This window comes from Mercenaria mercenaria, chromosome 13 (genome assembly GCF_021730395.1).
Source record: "Mercenaria mercenaria strain notata chromosome 13, MADL_Memer_1, whole genome shotgun sequence".
NCBI classification, from domain to species: Eukaryota; Metazoa; Mollusca; class Bivalvia; order Venerida; family Veneridae; genus Mercenaria; species Mercenaria mercenaria.
In genome coordinates, this window is record NC_069373.1 from 48,197,280 (window position 1) to 48,218,878 (window position 21,599).

The 21,599-nt window shown below is 37.8% G+C and overlaps 1 protein-coding gene and 1 pseudogene across 2 annotated transcripts in view; both read right to left on the reverse strand.

Moving 5' to 3' along the window:
- LOC123529225 (uncharacterized) overlaps positions 1-21,599 on the reverse strand; it is a 108,163-nt gene that overhangs the window by 83,505 nt on the left and 3,059 nt on the right. For both annotated transcript variants that reach the window (XR_008366767.1, XM_053521744.1), the window contains exons 2-3: positions 16,314-16,503; positions 14,010-14,160 (exon numbers count right to left, since the gene is read on the reverse strand). Coding sequence is in view for 1 of the 2 variants with exons in the window: in XM_053521744.1 (XP_053377719.1) it covers positions 14,010-14,160; positions 16,314-16,503 (341 nt within the window). In the remaining variant the exon portion in view is untranslated. The remainder of the gene's footprint in view (positions 1-14,009; positions 14,161-16,313; positions 16,504-21,599) is intronic.
- On the reverse strand, positions 338-2,876 carry LOC123530207 (uncharacterized; annotated as a pseudogene).

Sequence of the window (21,599 nt, forward strand, 5' to 3'; positions counted from 1 at the left end):
TATCATCAAGATGAACATTCTGACCAATTTTCATGAAGATCACATGAAAAATGTGACCTCTAGAGTGGTCACAAGGTTTTTCTATTTTTAGACCTACTGACCTAGTTTTTGACCGCACGTGACCCAGTTTCAAACTTGACCTAGATATCATCAAGATGAACATTCTGACCAATTTTCATAAAGATCCCATGAAAAATGTGACCTCTAGAGTGGTCACAAGCAAAAAGTTTACGGACGCACGGACGCACGGACGCACGGACGGACGACGGACGACGGACACTGCGCGATCACAAAAGCTCACCTTGTCACTTTGTGACAGGTGAGCTAAAAAGGAACTGACAACAATAAGTAACATTATAAAATACGCATATTGAGAAATAAATAATGACTAGATGTAATCATACATTACCTTGACAACATTTTTCAAATGAATTAGGACTAGAATTTTCTTAACTCAAACATATATATATTATGTTTATAAACTGTGATTTTTACAGTTACCTGCAATTTGGTTAAAAACTGACAATGAAAATGAATGCAGTGCCTGATGAAACATATGCATAAAATAATTGAAAAACAACTCTTGTATTATACATCAGCTTAAATCTTTGAGAATAAATTTTCAGGTATATCATGTACATAACAACACAATGATATATTAAAGTAATAGCATCTTCTATTACATACAATCAATACATGAACAACTTGAACTAGTAATCAAATTGCCATCATCAACCTTCAAAATACTTCTCAAACCATATTCTTAAATAATCATCATTGACTGTCATACTGTATATCCATGTGTATTAACAAGCGTCTTGGAAAATTAATTACAATTCTTTTCTTGAAACACAATGCGTGCTCTTTTATATTATCTGACATCAGCTCCTGTGTTGCCTTTTAAGTTATTACTTTTTTGTCTGAAATTCCCACTTTTCACACTGCTGATCTTTTTCACACCGTTTCTTGGTTAATTCAAGATTCCTTTGCTTTCCAGCTGTTCTCGTACATGCTGTAAGTCCTGGTACAACTGGTGTATAAAGGGTACCTTCCCTACCAAAATATTCAACTGAGGAAAATTCCTTTGCTTTAAGAGCAGATTTAACATTCTGAATAGCATTTAATGAGTCTACACCAAGACTACTTGATTAAGTGTCCATGACATCACCCAACACATTAAACACCCCTTCCACCATTGGACCATGGAAGTATGTCAGTAGTGCTAGCGTTAGTTTTCGCATCATTGGATAGTCTTTTCTACAGGCCCACCAATGGTCTACGCGTGTTTCAGCTTTAGGGACTCGTAGAGTAGGGCCAGCTTGGTACCTGTGAATCTCCCACATATAACATTCCTCTTCCTTTTCACTCAACACATGTGACACGTGGAATGGGAGGCGTTTCAGCAACTTCAGTGTCATACTATGACCTCTTGCTGCAGGATCAATGGCCGACAAGCACTGGAGGAACTCGTTGTCAATTGGCATCTTTCTAAGAAGAACACTTTTGCTTTTTACATATGCTGTTCTTATGGACTCAAGCACCTCTGTTACCAAGTAGTCTTTTGCTTTGCTCTTCATTACTATCCTCTGGGCATTTGATCCAATAAACATATCCCTCTTTGGAAGCAGGGTATCCTCCATAAATTCAAGAAGCTTCAGATTCTTTACAGATTGTGGGATGCACTCTGGTTTGACAAAATAGCAGAGGAACTCTCAGACAAGGCGAACTTGTTCATCATGCAGGACATGCACCATTGGAGCCTTACTTTGGAATAATGTAGCATATTCTTTCAGACTGTGCAGAGAAGCAATGTAGACCCCCAATAGCATTCTAGTTTTCTTCCTTTCATCAAATAACTTCAACAGAACATATTCTTTCCTTTCCTGACCATCTTTTGTCATTTTTTTCTTAGAGAGTCTCTTTCTGATTTTCAAAAGTTCTTCTTTGCTAGTCTCCGATACTCCTCTTTTTTCCAGGATGATCTCGTACAGGTACTGAAACTTCTGTTCTCCTGTTTTTAAGAATGCTATACAGAAGATTGTGTATGCATCCAGAAGCCTGTCAGTGTCCACAGCAAGGTTGTAGGCTGAGAGGAAGTGATGTGATGTAAATCTTTCTGGGACTGTGAACTTGATGTTCAGTATTTCACATATCCATTTCAATTCATTGCGTAGATCGGTACTCCAATGAAAATCGCTATGTAGGCAGTTGAACAGTGACTCCAAATAGTATTTGAAAGGGGTTGTGAAAGCTTTAGCAGCATTGTGCACATGGTGGACACTATCACCGTCAATATCCAGGAGGTGTGGAGCCTTTTCTCTAATCCTTGCCTCTAGACCTGATTTTTTGCCCCTCATCGTGTTGCAAGAGTCTAACAACACAGATAGCAGATTGTTCCATGGAAGATTGTATTTCTCAAACATCTCCTCTACTTTCATGAATATAGAGTCTGCGTCTGCTTTAATTACTTTAAAGGACTCAAGGTGTCTCACAGTAACTTAATTTCTTTCAGCAGAAAAGTAACTAACCAGCACAGCTACTATTTTCTCATTACTCACATTTGTGGATTCATCCAAATTCAAAGAGAATTTTGTGTCCTGCAGTTCATTACAAAGTTCGTCTTCAAAATGCTTTTGCTACACCATGTTTTATTTTGTATGATGCAGTGCATCGTTCAAGTTTGATCTCTGTTAACGGCTTCGGGTCTTTAGCCAAAGTCTGAGTGAGCTTAACTAGGTGAGGAGCTATTGAATATTGAAGATCATGTTCTGCCACCAAACCAAGGATCATTGCTTCAGAGTTCATTCTCCTATCATTACCTGGAACCAGTGGATGTACCACTACTGTTGGGGTTTCTTCACTTAGACTGCCTTTGGAACCAAACAACATTCCTGAAAAAAATTGAAATAGTTCAAATGTCAGCTGAAAAAAGTAACAAGGTAAATTAATACCTGTATTTCATTTTTTTCGAGCGGCTAAGGTCACTGACTTCAATAACTTGCCTCTTAACAATGTGGGCTCAAACCTCATAAGGGGCTTTTTTGTGGGAAGCTGCCGGTGATGTTATAATGCACAGTGACACTGCTGGTTTTCCTCCAACAACAAAGCTGGCAAGTCGCCACATGATCTGAATTTTTCGGCGGAAAGTTAGGATCAACAAAACATGTATTTAATTTTGTAACCGCAGTTTGTTTACAGTGCAGCTATGTTTTTATCTCTGTTAGCTCAAGTGATGTTAACACTTAGCTTCTTCTCATGAAAAAATAACACTGAAAGTCATTTGTTCTACTTGTTCTACATAGTAAATGCTTTGTCAAATTCTGAACCAATTTAAAAAGTACAACCTTCCAAACTGTAGTTTGATTTGACAGCTTCATGGCTTGGAGAGGGGGGTTTGACTCCATGTGCCTATTCAAGTCCTCTTTCCCACCAGACTGGTACTGAAGAGTCTTTGACATATGGTACAGAAAGCCTGGCGAGGTGATTTTGTCTTTCTAAGGTACTGTTTCATGAGGTCATTATCAAGCCAGTCCCAGTGCCATTTGTTCCGTACTGAGCTGTCTATGTCACGAACATTGTCTTTGTTCGTTGCAAACTCCATTTTCTAAAATAAAATCTGTAACATTTATTAATTGAAAACTATAACATAGACTTTGAGGTGTGGTCTTGTACAGCACCAGAACACCAAGCTGTGCTTTGAATGTTCTCAAAATTAGTTTAAACCCATAAACAAACTCAAAGATTTATTCATATGCCCCATTCATACTTTCTCTACATTTACACATGGTAATGAACTAGATTCAGTGTACCACTTGTTTTCAAATGCGTATTTTCGACATGGGACGATAACTGATTACAACAAATGTGCATTTCAATAGAAAAATGAATTATCTTCATGTTGCAACCAAAAATGTGGTCTAATTGCCGTATATATCATGAGACATCAAAATGTGTACACTACTGTAAATATGGAAAACATATCAGCAGTTTCCTTTCCTGATCCTGCTCAAAATTTTCGACTAAAATGATGGGCATTACACCACCCACTTTGTAGTCATATTTTCGATGCACACTCAAACAAAACTGACGTCGCGTAACTGTTGCTCCTGACATTTTAACAAATCTCGACACACAAAAAATCCGGAAGCCCCAAATATCTAGATCATTTGTAGGTTTGATCAAAACGAAAATGTTCATAGTCTGTTGTGATTACTATTTATTTAATTCATTATTACAAGAGATAAATTCAAAAATATTGCATGTATCTTGAATACGTACTGTTAACGTAAGTTGCTGATCTTCAGTGCTGTATTTTTTTCTTTTTCCATTCGCTGATTTTTTTTTTTATCAAAACACCATCTTTGTTTGACCTTTGGCTCACAACTACATCATTTCAAATTGTGTCCAATCGCAATTTTCCGACTTACCTATGGACTAATCAGGATTTCTTCGCGGATGACATAACGTTATTTTCTGGATTTTATTCGGCGATTTCCGCCCGAAAACTTTGTTTCGTACAGTTACTTTTCGTACTGATGGTGATTCGCCCCTTACCTCCCTTAAAAAACAACGGATTTACATCGATCTCAAAAATGACCTTGGCGACCCCCAAAATCTGGAATTCCGGATTAATCCGGATTTTTATCACCCCTGAAACTTTAACATGAAATTCTAACTGAAAGGGGAGATAATTCATGAAATATTGGTGCAAGAATTATGGCTCTTGTGTCATATGATGTAATTGAAGATGCTGAACAACTGTTATAAGTTTGAATCAAATCCATTTAGTAATAACTGAGATAGAGTGAAAGTGCATCAGAACTTTAACCTGAAATTCTAAGTAAAAGTGGGGGATAATTCATTAAATATTAGTACCAGAGTTATGGACCTTGTGTCATATGATGTGGGAGATGATGTGGAACAAATACTTTCAGTTTGAATCATATTCATTTAGTGATAATTGAGACAGAGTGGAAGAGCATCAAATCCATTTAGTGATAATTGAGACAGAGTGAAAGTGCATCAAATCCATTTAGTAATAATTGAGACAGAGTGAAAGTGCATCAAATTCATTTAGTGATAATTGAGACAGAGTGAAAGTGCATCAAATCCATTTAGTAATAATTGAGATAGAGTGAAAGGGCATCAAACCTTTAACCTCAAATTCTAAATACAAGAGGGCCATGATGGCCCTATATCGCTCACCTGTTATCACTGCACTTGAGGAAGGACAAGAAGGTCCTCAGAAAAAATATCTAAGTCTAAAGGACAGGAACAACAAGGGAAAGAAATTTAACCAAAAAGAAAAACAAAATTCTTACAAGGTACAGATATGTTAAAATACACCTAAAAATTGGAGGTACCATCCATGTTGTACCACAGAAAAGTGGTCTCGGTTTTTCCCTACGGCCAATAATAAAAAAATTACTAAAAATAAGCTATTTATAGTAACGTAAAAGTGAAGTAATTCAAAAGAAAATTATTGTAAGTTAACAAAAGAAGGATCTGCCAAATAAATCTGTTGACATAAATGAAATTTCAGATCAGTATCTTCATTAGTTACGGAGATATACCCATTTTAATTTGAAATAAAGGGAGGTAATTTGACATAAAATCAGTCCATACTTATCTACCCTGATTGGCTCGGTCCAACTAATGACAATAATGAAATTTCAAATAAGTCCTGTAAGTACTTACTGATATAAATCCATTTTGACTACAATCAGGGTAGGTAATCAGATATAAAATAACTCTGGAAACTACGATTGGATCTGATTTGTCATGGAATCCAAGATTTATTGTTGTTGAAAATATTTTGGAAGTTTGAATAAAATAAAACCATAAATGAAATCTCTATATGGCTGCAAAAGCCAAAATAGCCAATTTTGGACATTTAAGGGGCCATAACTCTGGAACCCATGAAGGAATCTGGCCAGTTTAAGAAAGGAACCAAGATCTTGTGGCGATACAAGTTGTGTGCAAGTTTGGTTAAAATCAAATCATAAATGAAGTTGCTATTGTGCAGACAAGGTCAAAATAGCTAATTTTGGCCCTTTCAGGGGCCATAACTCTGGAACCCATTAGTGGATCTGGCTGGTTCAAGAAAGGAACAGAGATCTTATGACAATACAAGTTTTGTGCAAGTTTGATTAAATTCAAATCATAAATGAAGCTGCTATTGTGCAGACAAGGGAAAAATAGCTAATTCAGGTCCTTTCAGGGGCCATAACTCTGGAACCCATAAAGGAATCTGGCCAGTTCAAGAAAGGAACCAAGATCTAATGGTGATACAAGTTGTGTGCCAGTTTGGTAAAAATCAAATCATAAACTATAAAATGCTTTTGTAAACAAGAGATCACAGAGTGATCTTGGCACCCACCAATGTGCCATTTTTGAGTGTTCCAAATTTCAAGACTTACTGACTAGCTCAAGGTCAAATTTCATTTCCGTACACAACACAAATCTATGCAAGTGGTCCAAATTTGAAGGCTGTAGCTTGAGAAATGTAAAAGTAGGTCACTAGGTCAAAATCAAAGTCAAATTTTACTTCCGAATACAAAACTATGCATGTGGTCCAAATTTGAAGCCTGTACCTTCAAAAATGTGAAAGTAGGTTACTAGGTCAATGAAAAGGTCAAAGTTTGTTTCGGTACACAAAACTTTGCATGTGGTCCAAATCTGAAGGCTGTAGCTTGAGAAATGTAAAAGTAGGTCACTAGGTCAAAATCAAGGTCAAATTTTATTTCGGAATACAAAACTATGCATGTGGTCCAAATTTGAAGCCTGTACCTTAAAATGTGAAAATAGGTCACTAGGTCAATGTAAAGGTCAAAGGTCATTTCAGTACACAAAAATATGCAAGTGGTCCAAATTTGAAGGCTGTAGCTTGAGAAATGTAAAAGTAGGTCACTAGGTCAAAATCAAGGTCAAATTTTATTTCAGAATACAAAACTATGCAATGGTCCAAATTTGAAGCCTGTACCTTCAAAAATGTGAAAGTAGTCACTAGGTCAATGTCAAGGTCAAAGTTTTTTTCGGTACACAAAACTATGCATGTAGTCCAAATTTGAAGGCTGTAGCTTGAGAAATGTGAAAGTAGGTCACTAGGTCAAAATCAATGTCAAATTTCATTTTGAAACAGGAAACTATGCATATGGTCCAAATTGATGCCTGTACCTTCAAAAATGTGAAAGTAGGTCACTAGGTCAAAATAAAGGTCAAAGTTTTTTCCTGTGCACAAAATTATGCATGTGGTCCAAATTTGAAGGCTGTAGCTACAGAAATGTGAAAGTAGGTCACTAGGTCAAAATCAAGGTCAACTCATGTCAAGGTTCATCTTGCCCCTCAAAAATATACATGTGGTCCAAGTTTGAATGTTGTAGTTACTGACAAGAACATTTAAAAGCTTTTCCCTATATAAGTCTATATGAACCATGTGACCCCCGGGCGGGGCCATATTTAACCCTAGGAGGATAATTTGAACAAACTTGGTAGAGAACCACTAGATGATGCTACATTACAAGTATCAAAGCCCTAGGCTTTGTGGTTTGGACAAGAAGATTTTCAAAGTTTTTCCCTATATAAGTCTATGTAAACCATATGACCCCCAGGGCGGGGCCATATTTGACCCTAGGGTATAATTTGAACAATCTTAGTTGAAGACCACTAGATGATGTCACATACAAAATATCAAAGCCCTAGGCCCTGTGGTTTTGGACAAGAGGTTATTCAAAGTTTTTCCCAATATAAGTCTATATAAACCATGTGACCCCCAGGGCGGGGCCATATTTGACCCCAGAGAAATAATTTGAATCATCTTGGTAGAGGACCACTAGATGATGCTTCATACTAAATATCAAAGCCCTAGGCTCTGTGGTTTTGGACAAGAAGGTTTTCAAAGTTTTTCCCTATATAAATCTATATAAATTATAGAAATAAACAAAGGGCCATAACTCACTCATAAATTGTTGAACCAGTCTGTTTTTCAGGGGGACACAACTAGGGTACCAATACATCATTCTGACAAAGTTTGGTCAAAATCCCCCCCAGTAGTTTCTGAGGAGATGCGATAACGAGAAATTGTTAACGGACGGACGGACGGACGGACGGACGGAATGACGGACGGACGGACCACGGACGCAGAGTGATTTTAATAGCCCACCATCATCATGATGGTGGGCTAAAAAGCGCATGTCTCCCCCAATGCAAAGTCCTATAGGCAAGAAGTCAATAGAGGTCAGGAGCGAAAGTCAAAGAGACACTGATGGTTGGCTGCAATAGGGATTATCTACTTGGCATGTCCAGTCATCCCGCTAAATTTCAACACTCTTGGCCTAGTGGTTCTCAAGTCACCGTCAGGCTCCTGTGACCCTTGACCTTTGATCAAGTGACCTCAAAATAAAAGGGGTCATCTACTCTGCATGTCCAATCATCCTATTAAGTTTCAACATTGTAGTCAAGTGGTTCTCAAGTTATTTCCAAAAAATGATTTTACATGAACAGGCCACTGTGACCTTGACCTTTAATAGACTGACCCCAAAATCAATAGGGGTCATCACCTCTGCATGTTCAATCATCCTATGAAGTTTCAACATTCAGGGTCAAGGGTTCTCAAGTTATTGATCGAACTGTTATCAATGTTCAGGCCCCTGTGACCTTGACCTTTATCGGAGTGACCCCAAAAACAATAGGGTCATTTACTCTGCATGAACAATCATCCTATGAAGTTTCAACATTCTGGTAGAGAGGTTTTCAGTTATTGATTGGGAAATGGTTTTCAATGTTCAGGCCCCTGTGCCTTGACCTTTAACAGAGTGATCCTAAAATCGTAGGGGTCATCTACTCTGCATGACCAATCATCCTATGAAGTTTCATCATTCTGGTCAAGTGGTTCTCAAGTTACTGACCGAAATGGTTTTCCATGTTCAGGCCCCTGTGACCTTGACCTTTCACAGAGTGACCCCCAAAATCGTAGGGGTCATCTACTCTGCATGACCAATCATCCTATTAAGTTTCAACAATCTGGGGCAAGTGGTTCTCAAGTTACTGACCAGAAATGGTTTTCAATGGTCAGGCCCCTGGACCTTGACCTTTAATGGAGTGACCCCCAAAATCGATAGGGCCATCTACTTTGCATGTACAATCATCCTATCAAGTTTCAACATTCTGGGTCAAGTGGTTCTCTAGTTATTGATCGAAATGGTTTTCCATGTTCAGGCCCCTGTGACCTTGACCTTTGATGGAGTGACTCCAAAATCAATAGGGGTCATCTACTCTTTATGACCAATCATCCTATGAAGTTTCAACATTCTGGGTCAAGTGGTTCTTTAGCTATTGATCGGAAATGGTTTTCAATGTTCAGGCCCCTGTGACCTTGACCTTTGACGGAGTGACCCCAAAAACAATAGGGGTCATCTACTCTTCATGACAAATCATCCTATGAAGTCTCAACATTCTGGGTCAAGTGGTTCTCTAGTTATTGATCGGAAATGGTTTTCAATGTTCAGGCCCCCGTGACCTTGACCTTTGACGGAGTGACCCCAAAATCAATAGGGGTCATCTACTCTTCATGGCCAATCATCCTATGAAGTTTCAACATTCTGGGTCAAGTGGTTTTCTAGTTATTGATCGGAAATGGTTTTCAATGTTCAGGCCCCTGTGACCTTGACCTTTGACGGAGTGACCCCAAAAACAATAGGGGTCGTCTACTCCAGCAGCCCTAAAACCCTATGAAGTTTGAAGGTTCTAGGTCAAATGGTTCTCCAGTTATTGCTCGGAAATGAAGTGTGACGGACGGACGGACGGACAGGGCAAAAACAATATGTCTCCTGGGGGAGACATAATAAAGCTGCTATTGTGCAGACAAGGTCAAAATAGCTGATTTTGGCCCTTTCAGGGGCCATAACTCTGGAACCCATAATGGGATCTGGCCAGTTCAAGAAAGGAACCGAGATCTTATGGTGATACAAGTTATGTGCAAGTTTGGTTAAAATAAAATCATAAATGAAACCACTATCGTGCAGACAAGAAATTGTTGACGGCCGCACGGACGGACGGACGGACACACAACGGACGAAGGGTGATCACAAAAGCTCACCTTGTCACTATGTGACAGGTGAGCTAAAAAAGGGGGGATAATTCATGAAATATTGGTGTGAGAGTTATGACCCTTGTGTCAGATAATGTGGGAGATGATGAGGAATAACTACTTTAAGTTTAAAGAAAATCCATCAAGTAATTACAGAGATAAGTAGAAAAAGGAGAAAGTGTAAAAAAAACTTTAACTAAGGTGGTGACGCCAACGGCAGGGTGTGAGTAGGATAGTTCTCCAAAATCTTTGTGCACTTGAGCTAAAAATGCAGTAGGTATAACTGGTAAGACAATCTGTTTTCCTAATTTTATGTTAATACAAGGACCATAACTCAAATGATAATGGTCCCAACAGGACAGGTATCAAACTCGACATGGAATTTATAGTGAAATATCTGTATAAGTATGATTGATTTCCAAGAAAAGTCTGCCACTTTTCGTTATTTTTTATTACCGTAGATACCCATGTATAATGCGCACCCGTATATAATGCGCACCCCAGATTTTGGCCCAAAATCCTGGGAAAAAAACATTTTTGGTCAATTTTGAGGTGGATGGAAAACGAAAGTAGAGTTTACATCGACACCGGTAATAAATTTTATTTCCGCGGCGGAGAGCAGCATCGGTCTCGCGGTACTATCCATTTTTGTTTTCTCTAAAAAAATAAAGTAAGAAATTGTTTTATTTGTTGTTTTACCTTTTTAATTATCTCTTTTGAATAAATAAACAGCAGCTGATTCAATATTTTGGAATGGTATCTTTTATGGATGTCAACGGATATCCGGATATCCAGATATTCGGTCACGGGTCCGAATATTCAGATCTTATTTAAGTATTCGAATATTCGGTGGTAACATACACATTACTGAAATATTTATTTTCATGTTCATAGCATTGCAATTTTTCGTCACGTAAATAGCGTGTCAAAACGTAATACACAGTCACCATGGTAATGATACATACCCGACAGGTGTGCGAAACATAATGGTCATCTAAGCTAGTCCTGTTTGATCAAAGAATGCAATCTTTCCAATTTGCATAATAAAACTAAACCGAAAGTAGAAATATCTTGTCAGAGTTACCTTTCTTCCATTTCAAAATGGCGACCGCTAATATACTGCAAGTACGACTGGTACTAGAAAAAACATCATAAGCCCTTATATAAATACGTTTAAGTCATCAGAAAAAAAGAGGTTATGTACGGGAACGAATATCCGGATATTCGTTCGGATGGTTGACCGAATATTCGGATACCAGTTTTGGTATTCGTTGACATCCCTAGTATCTTTCAAAATGACATGAGCTTCTCAATTCAAACCAATAACAAGGCAGTCTGAAAGACAGCTAAATCCCCCGCCACTGCTATGGATAGTGAAAGGGTAAACCTTTGATTTTAGCTGTGACCTTGACCTTGAACTGACATGGCTGACTCATGAATTCTGCACAACGTCTTGATGAGGTGATCATTTGACCCAAGTTTCATGAAAATCCTTCAAGGGGTTTAGGAGATACAGAGCTGAAACCTTTGACCTGCAGTTGTGACCTTGACCTTGAGTTGACATGGCTGACTCATGAGTTCTTGATGAGGTGATCATTTGATCCCAGTTTGATGAAAATCCTTCAAGGGGTTTAGGAGATACAGAGAGGACACAAAATGGAAGGCTCAAACCTTCGACCCTTAGTTGTGACCTTGACCTTGAGCTGGCATGGTTGACTCATGATTTCTGCACACCGTTTTGATGAGGTAATCATTTTACCCAAGTTTTATAAAATTCCTTCAAGGGGTTTAGGAGATATAGAGCGGACACGAAAGGGAAGGCTCAAACCTTTGACCCTAAGTTGTGACCTTGACCTTGAGCCGGCATGACTGATTCATGGGTTCTGCACATCGTCTAGATGAGGTGATCATTTGACCCAAGTTTGATAAAATTCCTTCAAGGGGTTTAGGAGATATAGAGCAGACACAAAATGGAAGGCTCAAACCTTTGACCTTGAGTTGTGACCTTGACCTTGAGCCGACAAGGCTGACCCATGGGTTCTGCATATCGTCTTGATAAGGTGATCATTTAACCCAAGTTTCATGAAAATCCTTCAAGGAGTTTAGAAGATATAGAGCGGACACAAAATGGAAGGCTCAAAACCTTTGACCCTAAGTTGTGACCTTGACCTTGAGCCGGCATGGCTGACTCATGGGTTCTGCACATCGTCTTGATGAGGTGATCATTTGACCCAAGTTTTATAAAGTTCCTTCAAGGGGTTTATGAGATATAGAGCGGGGGTTTTAGGAGATACAGAGAGGACACAAAATGGAAGGCTCAAACCTTCGACCCTTAGTTGTGACCTTGACCTTGAGCTGGCATGGTTGAATCATGATTTCTGCACATCGTTTTGATGAGGTAATCATTTTACCCAAGTTTTATAAAATTCCTTCAAGGGGTTTATGAGATATAGAGCGGACACAAAATGGCAGGCTCAAACCTTTGACCTTGAGGTAAAACCGACAAGGCTGACTCATGGGTTCTGCACATCATCTTGATGAGGTGATCATTTGACCCAAGTTTCATGAAAATCCTTCAAGGGGTTTAGGAGATATGGACCTGACACGATTTTGTTACGGACGGAAGGATGGACGGAAGGACGCAGACCATTCCTATAATCCCTCCGCCACGGCGGTGGATTAAAAAAGGTGTGACAGTCTTTTTGTCACAATCAAATAGCCAGTAATTACCGGCAATTAATGTGTCACCTCGTGTCAGTTATGTTGTTCACAGTTTGATCTCGGTTAAAGATAATTCTCGATCTTTAATTAGTATCATAATTTTTGTTATTTATTAACATTTCTTTCATCAAAATACTTTTAAATTTATATGAAATTAATTTTGTTTGACAGAAAAATAAACAATTAGATCTTTTACGGAACGTAATGGCAATCTAAGATTTTAGCAATGACAGTAAGCACGGGGAGTTGTTTCCCTTTACCAAAATGGCAAACATCGGTAACAAACTTGTTTTGAAGTTGGAAAATTGTCTATACCTGCGTATTATGCGCACCCACGATTCGGGGTTGGTCCCGGGGGTCAAAAAACTGCGCATTATACGTGGGTATCTACGGTAATTCAGTGTCTACTCTGAAGACACTGGTCTGAACTGGCCTATCAAGTTTGAACTACCTGTTCCCAAATTCTGCGGATCTCAAACAAAAATACGTCATATGCATCTATACATTATGGTGATCATAATTATATTTGCAGTTTCATAGGAATCCATTAACAAAAGCCCTGTCACCATAAAAAGGATTATAGTAAACCTTGGGATTATCTCAGCTAGCATTTTACGCTGGAAACAAAACCCCTACATCTCCTAATGACACTATCAAGGCGGTAAGAAAATCACAGAACCAAAAATGTTGGTGATGTCACTGTAGATGTAGATACCACTTATACCGGTACTTCGTTTTCAATGGTAAAAGTTCTCTAGTTTTTTAACAGGCACTGTCAATTTTCGCAACTAGTATAACTCACTCTGCAGGTTATAATCTGAACTGGCTGTCCAGTGAATATATAACTTCACCTACATTTAAGAGATACACATTCTATATATTGTCAAAGCAGCCACTTAAGAGAGCCGTACAATTTTCCTGCTTAAGGCAGCTGACTGCTTAAGACAAGTTTAAGTAAAAACAGAAGTCAATTAGGGAAGTTAGCTAGTTGGCTGCTTAAGGCAAGTGGTTGCCAAATACAGGTAATCACTGAGACAGACTTGTTCAACTGCAGGTTGGTTTTATCTTTAAGAAAAACAAAGAGCAAACAACAATCCAACCACAAGCCTGCTGAACGAACTGCACATTTTTCCTTTTTTTTTCTTTTTGTCAAAAGTGATGTATCAAAAGTTGCAGTTGCTTTTAAAAAGACAAAACAAACCTTTAGACTGGCTGGACTCCCTTGACATGTGTATACAGTATAGACTGGGTCCATCTGAGCTTGAAGACACTGGTTTGAGACCCAGTCTGTCTGTTAAGTTGTTGTTTGTCATTAACAACAACTGCTCCCTTCCTGCTTTCACCAGGGCAACCTGAGAGGTAAAGTATATACTAATACAGACCAAAGTCAATTAGTATATAGACCAAAGTCAATCTGTAAAGCAAAATCACACCCTATATATGCGACATATCACACATTTCAAGTGACAACTATGCTAAGAAATAAATACAAGCAACCAGACATTAAAACACCAGGTCAGGAAAATTTATTAAGGTATCCGATCCACAAAAAAGCAGGTTCTATATAACAGTGCTATCAAAAAATATGAAATTTTGATGCCTGGTAAGCTCTTATAATTTTGGTATCATTTAAAAGTGTATTGTCCACTGAAAAAGAAAATATAAATTACATGACAAAAATATGTTATAGATTTTTTATTTTTTTACTTTACAGTTTTCAATGAAACTTCAACAGAAATCAATATATCATGCCATTTTCTCATTATTCTGAGCCCTTTAACTGGTATTTCAGCTCCTGTCAATAACAGATTGATGCTTCAACAGAACGACTTATAAATCCCCAAGAAACAAAATCTAGAAGTTGTTGTCAATGAGAAGTCCAAGCTTTCACATGATGATCCTCACCCTCTGAAATAACCAGATACTCATGTGACCCTCACCTTATGCAGGGGCGGCGAAATCTGATTTTAACTTGTTCAGGGGTGTAAATTATTTTTTTCACACCACTCGCCCTGCAGGACAAGTAGCCAGTAATATCTACTCGCCCTTAGTGAACATCCACTCGCCCTAATAACTGACACTTTTAATACTGTCACTTTTATGAAAGGAGTATTGTACAATAGTATTATGTCCCTAAAAATATTTATTTTGAAAAGTGTCTATTGTAATTTCTGAATTTTGGTAAAGTAAGGACGTAAAAAACCACTCGCCCGATCGGTCAAGTATACGAGGTCCACTCGTCCTACTCAGACTTTAACTCGCCAATGCGAGCGGGCGAGTGGAATTTTACACCCCTGTTTGTCCGTATTTGTCAATTGCTATTTTGTACGTGTCGGTATGGTAGTTATATAGTAAATTCTGGTGAGGTTTCACTTGTCCGTACATGCTTTGGGACAACCTGGGCAATACGGACAATTGAATTTGCCGCCCCTGCCTTATGAAACAACCAGAATGCTTTCTGGTTGAACCGACACTTGTGATCATTAATATTGGTTCTCACAAACAATTATATTTTTGGAAAAAGTTCTTTTGTAACATTTAAATAACACATAATATAATATACCGTAGATACCCATGTATAATGCGCAGTTTTTTTACCCCCGGGACCACCCCCCGAATCGTGGGTGCGCATAATACACAGGTATAGACAATTTTCCAACTTCAAAACAAGTTTGTTACCGATGTTCGCCATTTTGGTAAAGGGAAACTACTCCCCGCGCTTACTGTCTCCGCTAAAATCTAAGATTGCCGTTACGTTCCGTAAAAGATCGAACTGTTTATTTTTCTTTCAAACAAAATTAATTTCATATAAATTTAAAAGTATTTTGACGAAAGAAATGTTTACAAATCACAAAAATTATGATACTAATTAAAGATCAAGAATTATCTTTAACCGAGATCAAACTGTGAACAACATAACTGACACGAGGTGAAACGTTAATTGCCGGTAATTACTGGCTTTATGATCGTGACAAAAAGACTATCACACCTTTTGTTATCAGTTTGAATTGAGAAGCTCATGTCATTTTGAAAGATACCATTCCGAAATATTGAATCAGCTGCTATTTATTTATTCAAAATAGTGAATTAAAAAAGGTAAAACAATAAATATAACAATAATTTACTGGTTTTATTTTCGAGAAAACAAAAATCGATAGTACCGTGAGACCGATGCTGCTCTCCGCCGCGGAGATAAAATTTATTGCCGGTGTCGATGTAAACTCTACTTTCATTTTCCATCCACCTCAAAACTGACCAAAAATTTTTATTTATTTTTTTTTCCCAGGATTTTGGACTAAGATCGGGGGTGCGCATTATACACTGGTGCGCATTATACGTGGGTATCTACGGTATAACTGTATTTGCAAACAAAAATGTTTTACAGTAAGCGGTTACTATTTCATGTTTCAATGTGCAAATTAATGTCCATGTGAAATTGTCTTTTTTGCCTTTTGCACAAAATTTCATGCCACTGAATTCAAATGATTTATAGTATTCTACTCACCTTGCCATCAATTCGCTTTATGAAAATGCTGAATCTTGCAGGGCAGCTTAGAGCTCTCAATTCACACACATTATAAAACCAGCCATGACACTGTGTCTCCAGCACTGTTGAAAGTGCCAATAAATTCCCAAAGTAACGTTTTTCTGCTTCCTTCACATCCAGTCTCCATTTCAAATTGATACCAATATTTCTGAAAAATTATGAACTGCTAAATTATGTTGTACAGATATATCAGTTTAAATAAATTTTGAGTTTACATAAATTTCAGCATTAGAAATACGGATGTGCCTTTTTTGCCTGTGAATGTCAAAATTCAGTACCGCAAGTCAATCTGTTTCAGCTGGTGTACATTATATCCTTGGACGACTATTTAGCTTAAATAAACTTAATTTTCTATATATATTATAACCTCCCTTGATTTCTTGTCACAATTTTCAAACTGACCTTGACCACTGACTTTTTAAAAAACATGTGTTGTGACAATCTAAGTTCAGCATATATCCAACATTTATCCCAGTAAGCTGATGTCAGTGCTGGCACATCGTTATGTTAAGCAGCCCACTTGTTTGAGATTTCAGTTGAACTCTAACCTTGTGAATAGGATTTAATGAGACCTTGGTGACCTTCCACTCTTAGATGTAACTGGACCAGTGACTTACAGTTTAGATGTCATACTGATTACCCTCCACTCTCATATGCCACTGACACAGTGACCTTCAGATTAAGGGTCAGATAATTAAACTTGTTTTCAAGTAAAGTGGTGTAAGGCCAGAGTTCTTTGATTTTTTGTTACTCAGACCCGCCGATCCTATTTTCCGTCATTTTCGAAAAAAAAAAAAAAAAATCAAAAATTTCAAAATTATTTTCGGCCGACGATCAATGTTTTGCTGCATTCTGACGACGACAACGTCGATATTCGTCAGCCCATTATCCGTCAGTGTCATACAGGCGCAATTTCCACTCAAATGGAAGTGTCTTTTGTACGTAATGAAATTTAAGATTGTCTTTGAACGATTTATGCGCGATGGAAAAGCGGAATATTTGGTTTTTGATCTAGTATATAGACAACAAGAGGGCCATGATGGCCCTATATCGCTCACCTGTTATCATTGCACTTAAGGACAAGTCTTCAAGGTCAAAAGATCATAATAGAAATCAATCAAAAGCATTATGAGAAAATATAGTTGAAATTTTCTTTAAGTAACTTTAAAAACAAGATTTGAAAACTTTTTGTAGAGGTCCACTAGGCAATGCTACATGTCAAATATCTAAGCTCTTCTGGTTTATTTTTAGAAGATTTTGAAGATTTTTCTATGTACAATCATGCAAGTAACCCCATGGGGCAGGGTCAATTTGACCCCAGGGGTCATGATTTGAATAAACTTTGTAAAAGTCTAATAGGCAATGCTACATGTCAAATATCTAAGATCTAGGCCTTCCGGTTTATTTTTAGAAATTTTTTTTAAAGATTTTCCTATGTAAAATCAAGTGACCCCTAGGGTGGAGTCAATTTTGACCCCGGGGGACAAGGTTTGAACAAATTTTGTAGAGGTCCACTAGGCAATGCTACATGTCAAATATCTAGTCTCTAGGCCTTCTAGTTTATTTTTAGAAAATTTTTGAAGATTTTCCTATGTAAAATCAAGTGACCCCTGGGGCCGGGTCAATTTTGACCCAGGGGGTCATATGAACAAATTTTGTAGAGGTCCACTAGGTAATGCTACATGTGAAATATCTAAGCTCTAGGCCTTCTGGTTTATTTTTAGAAAACTTTTGAAGATTTTCCTATGTTACATAATGTAAAGTCAAGTGACCCCTAGGGCAGGGTCATTTTTGACCCCCGGGTCATAATTTGAACAACTTCAGTAGAGGTCCACTATCTGAAAAACTGAAACTGGTTTATTTGCTTAAACGCCTATTTCTACATTTAAAACATATTCAATGGCGTTTTACAATACAAGTTGAAATAAAATATTAAATATAAAATATTTTAAATAAGATTAATTAAAACGAATCAAAATAGCAATTATTAATTTAAAGTCAATGATAATACTATATTTTAAAATATTACTAACATACAATTATCACAAACAAACATTCAATTTCTATCACTGTCACCAGCATCATTGTTTAAAACTCAGTCAAAACTTAGAATAATGCAAAGTAGTCTCTGAAGAAATGCGTTTTCAACCTTTTCCTAAAGCAGTCAATTGAAGAACTTTGTCTGATGTTCAACGGCAAATTGTTCCATAACTTTGGCCCTATAGTACTAAAGCTTCTATCACTAAACGTTTTTCGCTTGTTGAAAGGGACGATGTAACAGTCAACTGATGACTCCGAGGATCTGAGGGAGCGCTGGGGGATTTTCGGTGTTAAGAGTTCAATCAAATATGCAGGCGCATTTCCAACATGGCAATTGAACATGTACGTCAAGATCTTAAAGTTTATTCTGGCTTTGATCGGCAGCCAGTGCAAATCGTAGAGTGCCTGCTTAGAACTGTCTCTTCTTCTACGATTCAGAACTAACTTCGCACACATATTTTGAATGCGTTGCAGTTTTGCGATGTCACAATCAGAAATACCGTATAAAATAACATTACAGTAGTCTAAATGCGAAATAACCAGCGATAGCACTAAGGTTTCAGTTGCATCCTGAGTCAAATATTTGCGAATGTTTTTGATTCGGAAAAAATTCAACATTGCCGTTCTACACTTTATTTTTATATGCTCTTTGAAAGTTAAAGTTTCGTCCAAATAGGCCCCCAAATATCTGATGTTACTCTGTCTCTTGATTTTATCCCCACAAATATCTATCTCGTGAATGTTTAACTTATTCAACTGAGGGGCACTTCCAAAGGCAATATGTTCAGTTTTTGAGGAATTCATTTTTAGTTTGTTACTGTTCATCCACTCATTTGAATCTGTAGCAAACTCCTCTAGTTCACCAATGGATTTAGCCTCGATGGATGGTTCGGGCTTAAAACGTGTGCTTGCGGTGTGGTCGTCGGCAAAGCCAAAAGACGGAAATGGACGGGGGAACAATGTCAAAAATCGTTCCTGCGTACGTGAGATAGAGCCACGGCCCTAAACAGCTTCCCTGGGGGACACTACACGTAAGCTCACGTGCTGATGACACTGTTTGATTCACACTCACGCGGCAGCTCCGTGGCCTCAGATATGAGTTCAACCAGTCCAATGCAACACCAGAGACACCATACTGACATTTCAAAACGTCCAAAAGAATATCGTGATCTACCGTATCAAAAGCTGACTAAGGTCTAATGCTACACTAGGCAATGCTACATGTCAAATATCTAAGCTCTAGGTCTTCTGGTTTTTGAGAAGAAGATTTTTTAAATATTTTCCTATGTAAAATCAAGTGACCCCTGGGGCGGGGTCAATTTTGACCCCAGGGGCCATGATTTGAACAAATTTTGTAGAGGTCCACTAGGCAATGCTACATGTGAAATATCTAAGCTCTAGGCCTTCTAGTTTATTTTTAGAAATTTTTTGAAAATTTTCCTATGTAAAATCAAGTGACCCCTGGGGCGGGGTCAATTTTGACCCCGGGGTCATGATTTAACAATTTTAGTAGAGGTCCACTAGGCAATGTTACATGTCAAACATCTAAGCTCTAAGGCTTCTGGTTTTTGAGAAGAAGATTTTTTAAGATTTTCTTATGTAAAATCAAGTGACTCCTGGGGCGGGGTCAATTTTGACCCTGGGGTCATGATTTGAACAAATTTGGTAGAGGTCCACTAGGCAATGCTTCACACCAAATATCTAAGCTCTAGGGCTTCTGGTTTTTGAGAAGAAGATTTTTAAAGTTTTTCCTTTCGGTTGCCATGGCAACCAGTGTTCTGCATGGAATTCAATTCTTTGAACAATTTTGAAAGGCGGCCATCCAAGGAACATCCCTGTGAAGTTTCATCAAAATTGGCCTGTTGGTTTAGGAGGAGATGTTGTTTAAAGGAAAGTGTGGACGGATGACGGACGGACGGACGCCGGACGGTGAGCGATCACAATACCTCACCCTGAGCACTTTGTGCTCAGGTGAGATAATAAAACAACGAAAAACAAGTTCTGTAATGGCCAAGAAGATGAAAGCTAGAAAAAACTTAGCGAAACGGTTACGGTCAGTAACAGTGTCTCAAAATGTTAGAAAAACATAGATTTACCCGATGTAAATAACAACAGCAACATCGAATGTGAATTTGACATGCCTATGGCAGTTATATATTACATGGGGATGAGGTATAAGGAGCAACAAAGTGCTGCCAAACAAAGGAGTCATCCGTTGCAGATTCCGGGTTGTTTTTTACCAGGAGGGAAAGGGGCCAAGGCCTGTGATTTGGAGCAAAAATAGCTCGATGTTTGGGCAAAGGGGAATAAAAACCTGATGTAAAGTCAGTTTTGGGGGAAAACCAGGGCTTAAGCTAGGCTAATATTTTAGGGAGAAGTCACTTCTCCCTGAGCTAAGATTAGGGAGAAGTGGAGAGATTTTAGGGAGAAGTGGCGAGATTTTAGGGAAAATGGGAAAGATTTTAGCACCATGACATACAAGTTGAAAAAGGAACTAATTATGCTTAATATAAATTACTATTTTTATTATTTCCTGTCATTGTTTATTAATTTAAAGTAAATAACAAATCCACTGAAAATGTCAGTGATTTTGTTTTTTTATCATTTTAAACCAAGGTTTTGAATCTAATGTGCAAATTCAAGTTTTTTTTCACTCTTGCAATGATTGCCCAAACCAAGAAAACCCTTTAAATATGAAAACAATTTAAAAAAAAGTTAATTCCATATCAGCAAAAAATAAATCAAGCTCAAAGTCAGTCACTTTAAATAACAAGTGTACAGTATGAATTAATACATGTCAATAGCAGTGACATCACTATGACATCACACAGAATACAGGTCTTCCTTGATTTGCTGGTGTCTCTTTGATATGCTGGTGTCAGGACACATTAAAAGGAACAGTTATCAAACAGGTTTAACCTAGTTTCTAATGGCAGGTGTCAAAAATTTGCATAAATTTCAGTTATGTTATTTTATTCACAGAAAGTGTCAGTGATAATATTATGTTTGTAAAGTTTGGGTTTTGAAAAATAGGAGTAAAATTAAGTGGATTTGAGGAAATTACTTGAGCCGGTCACGGTACGATACTTTCTAAAGGTCAAAAAAAGAACGTGTAAGCTTATGTAATATAAATCCCTACTGCTTTGTTTATCAACAGTCAGTTTACAAAACAAGTGTCACCTTTGCACTTCTCCGTAATCTGAA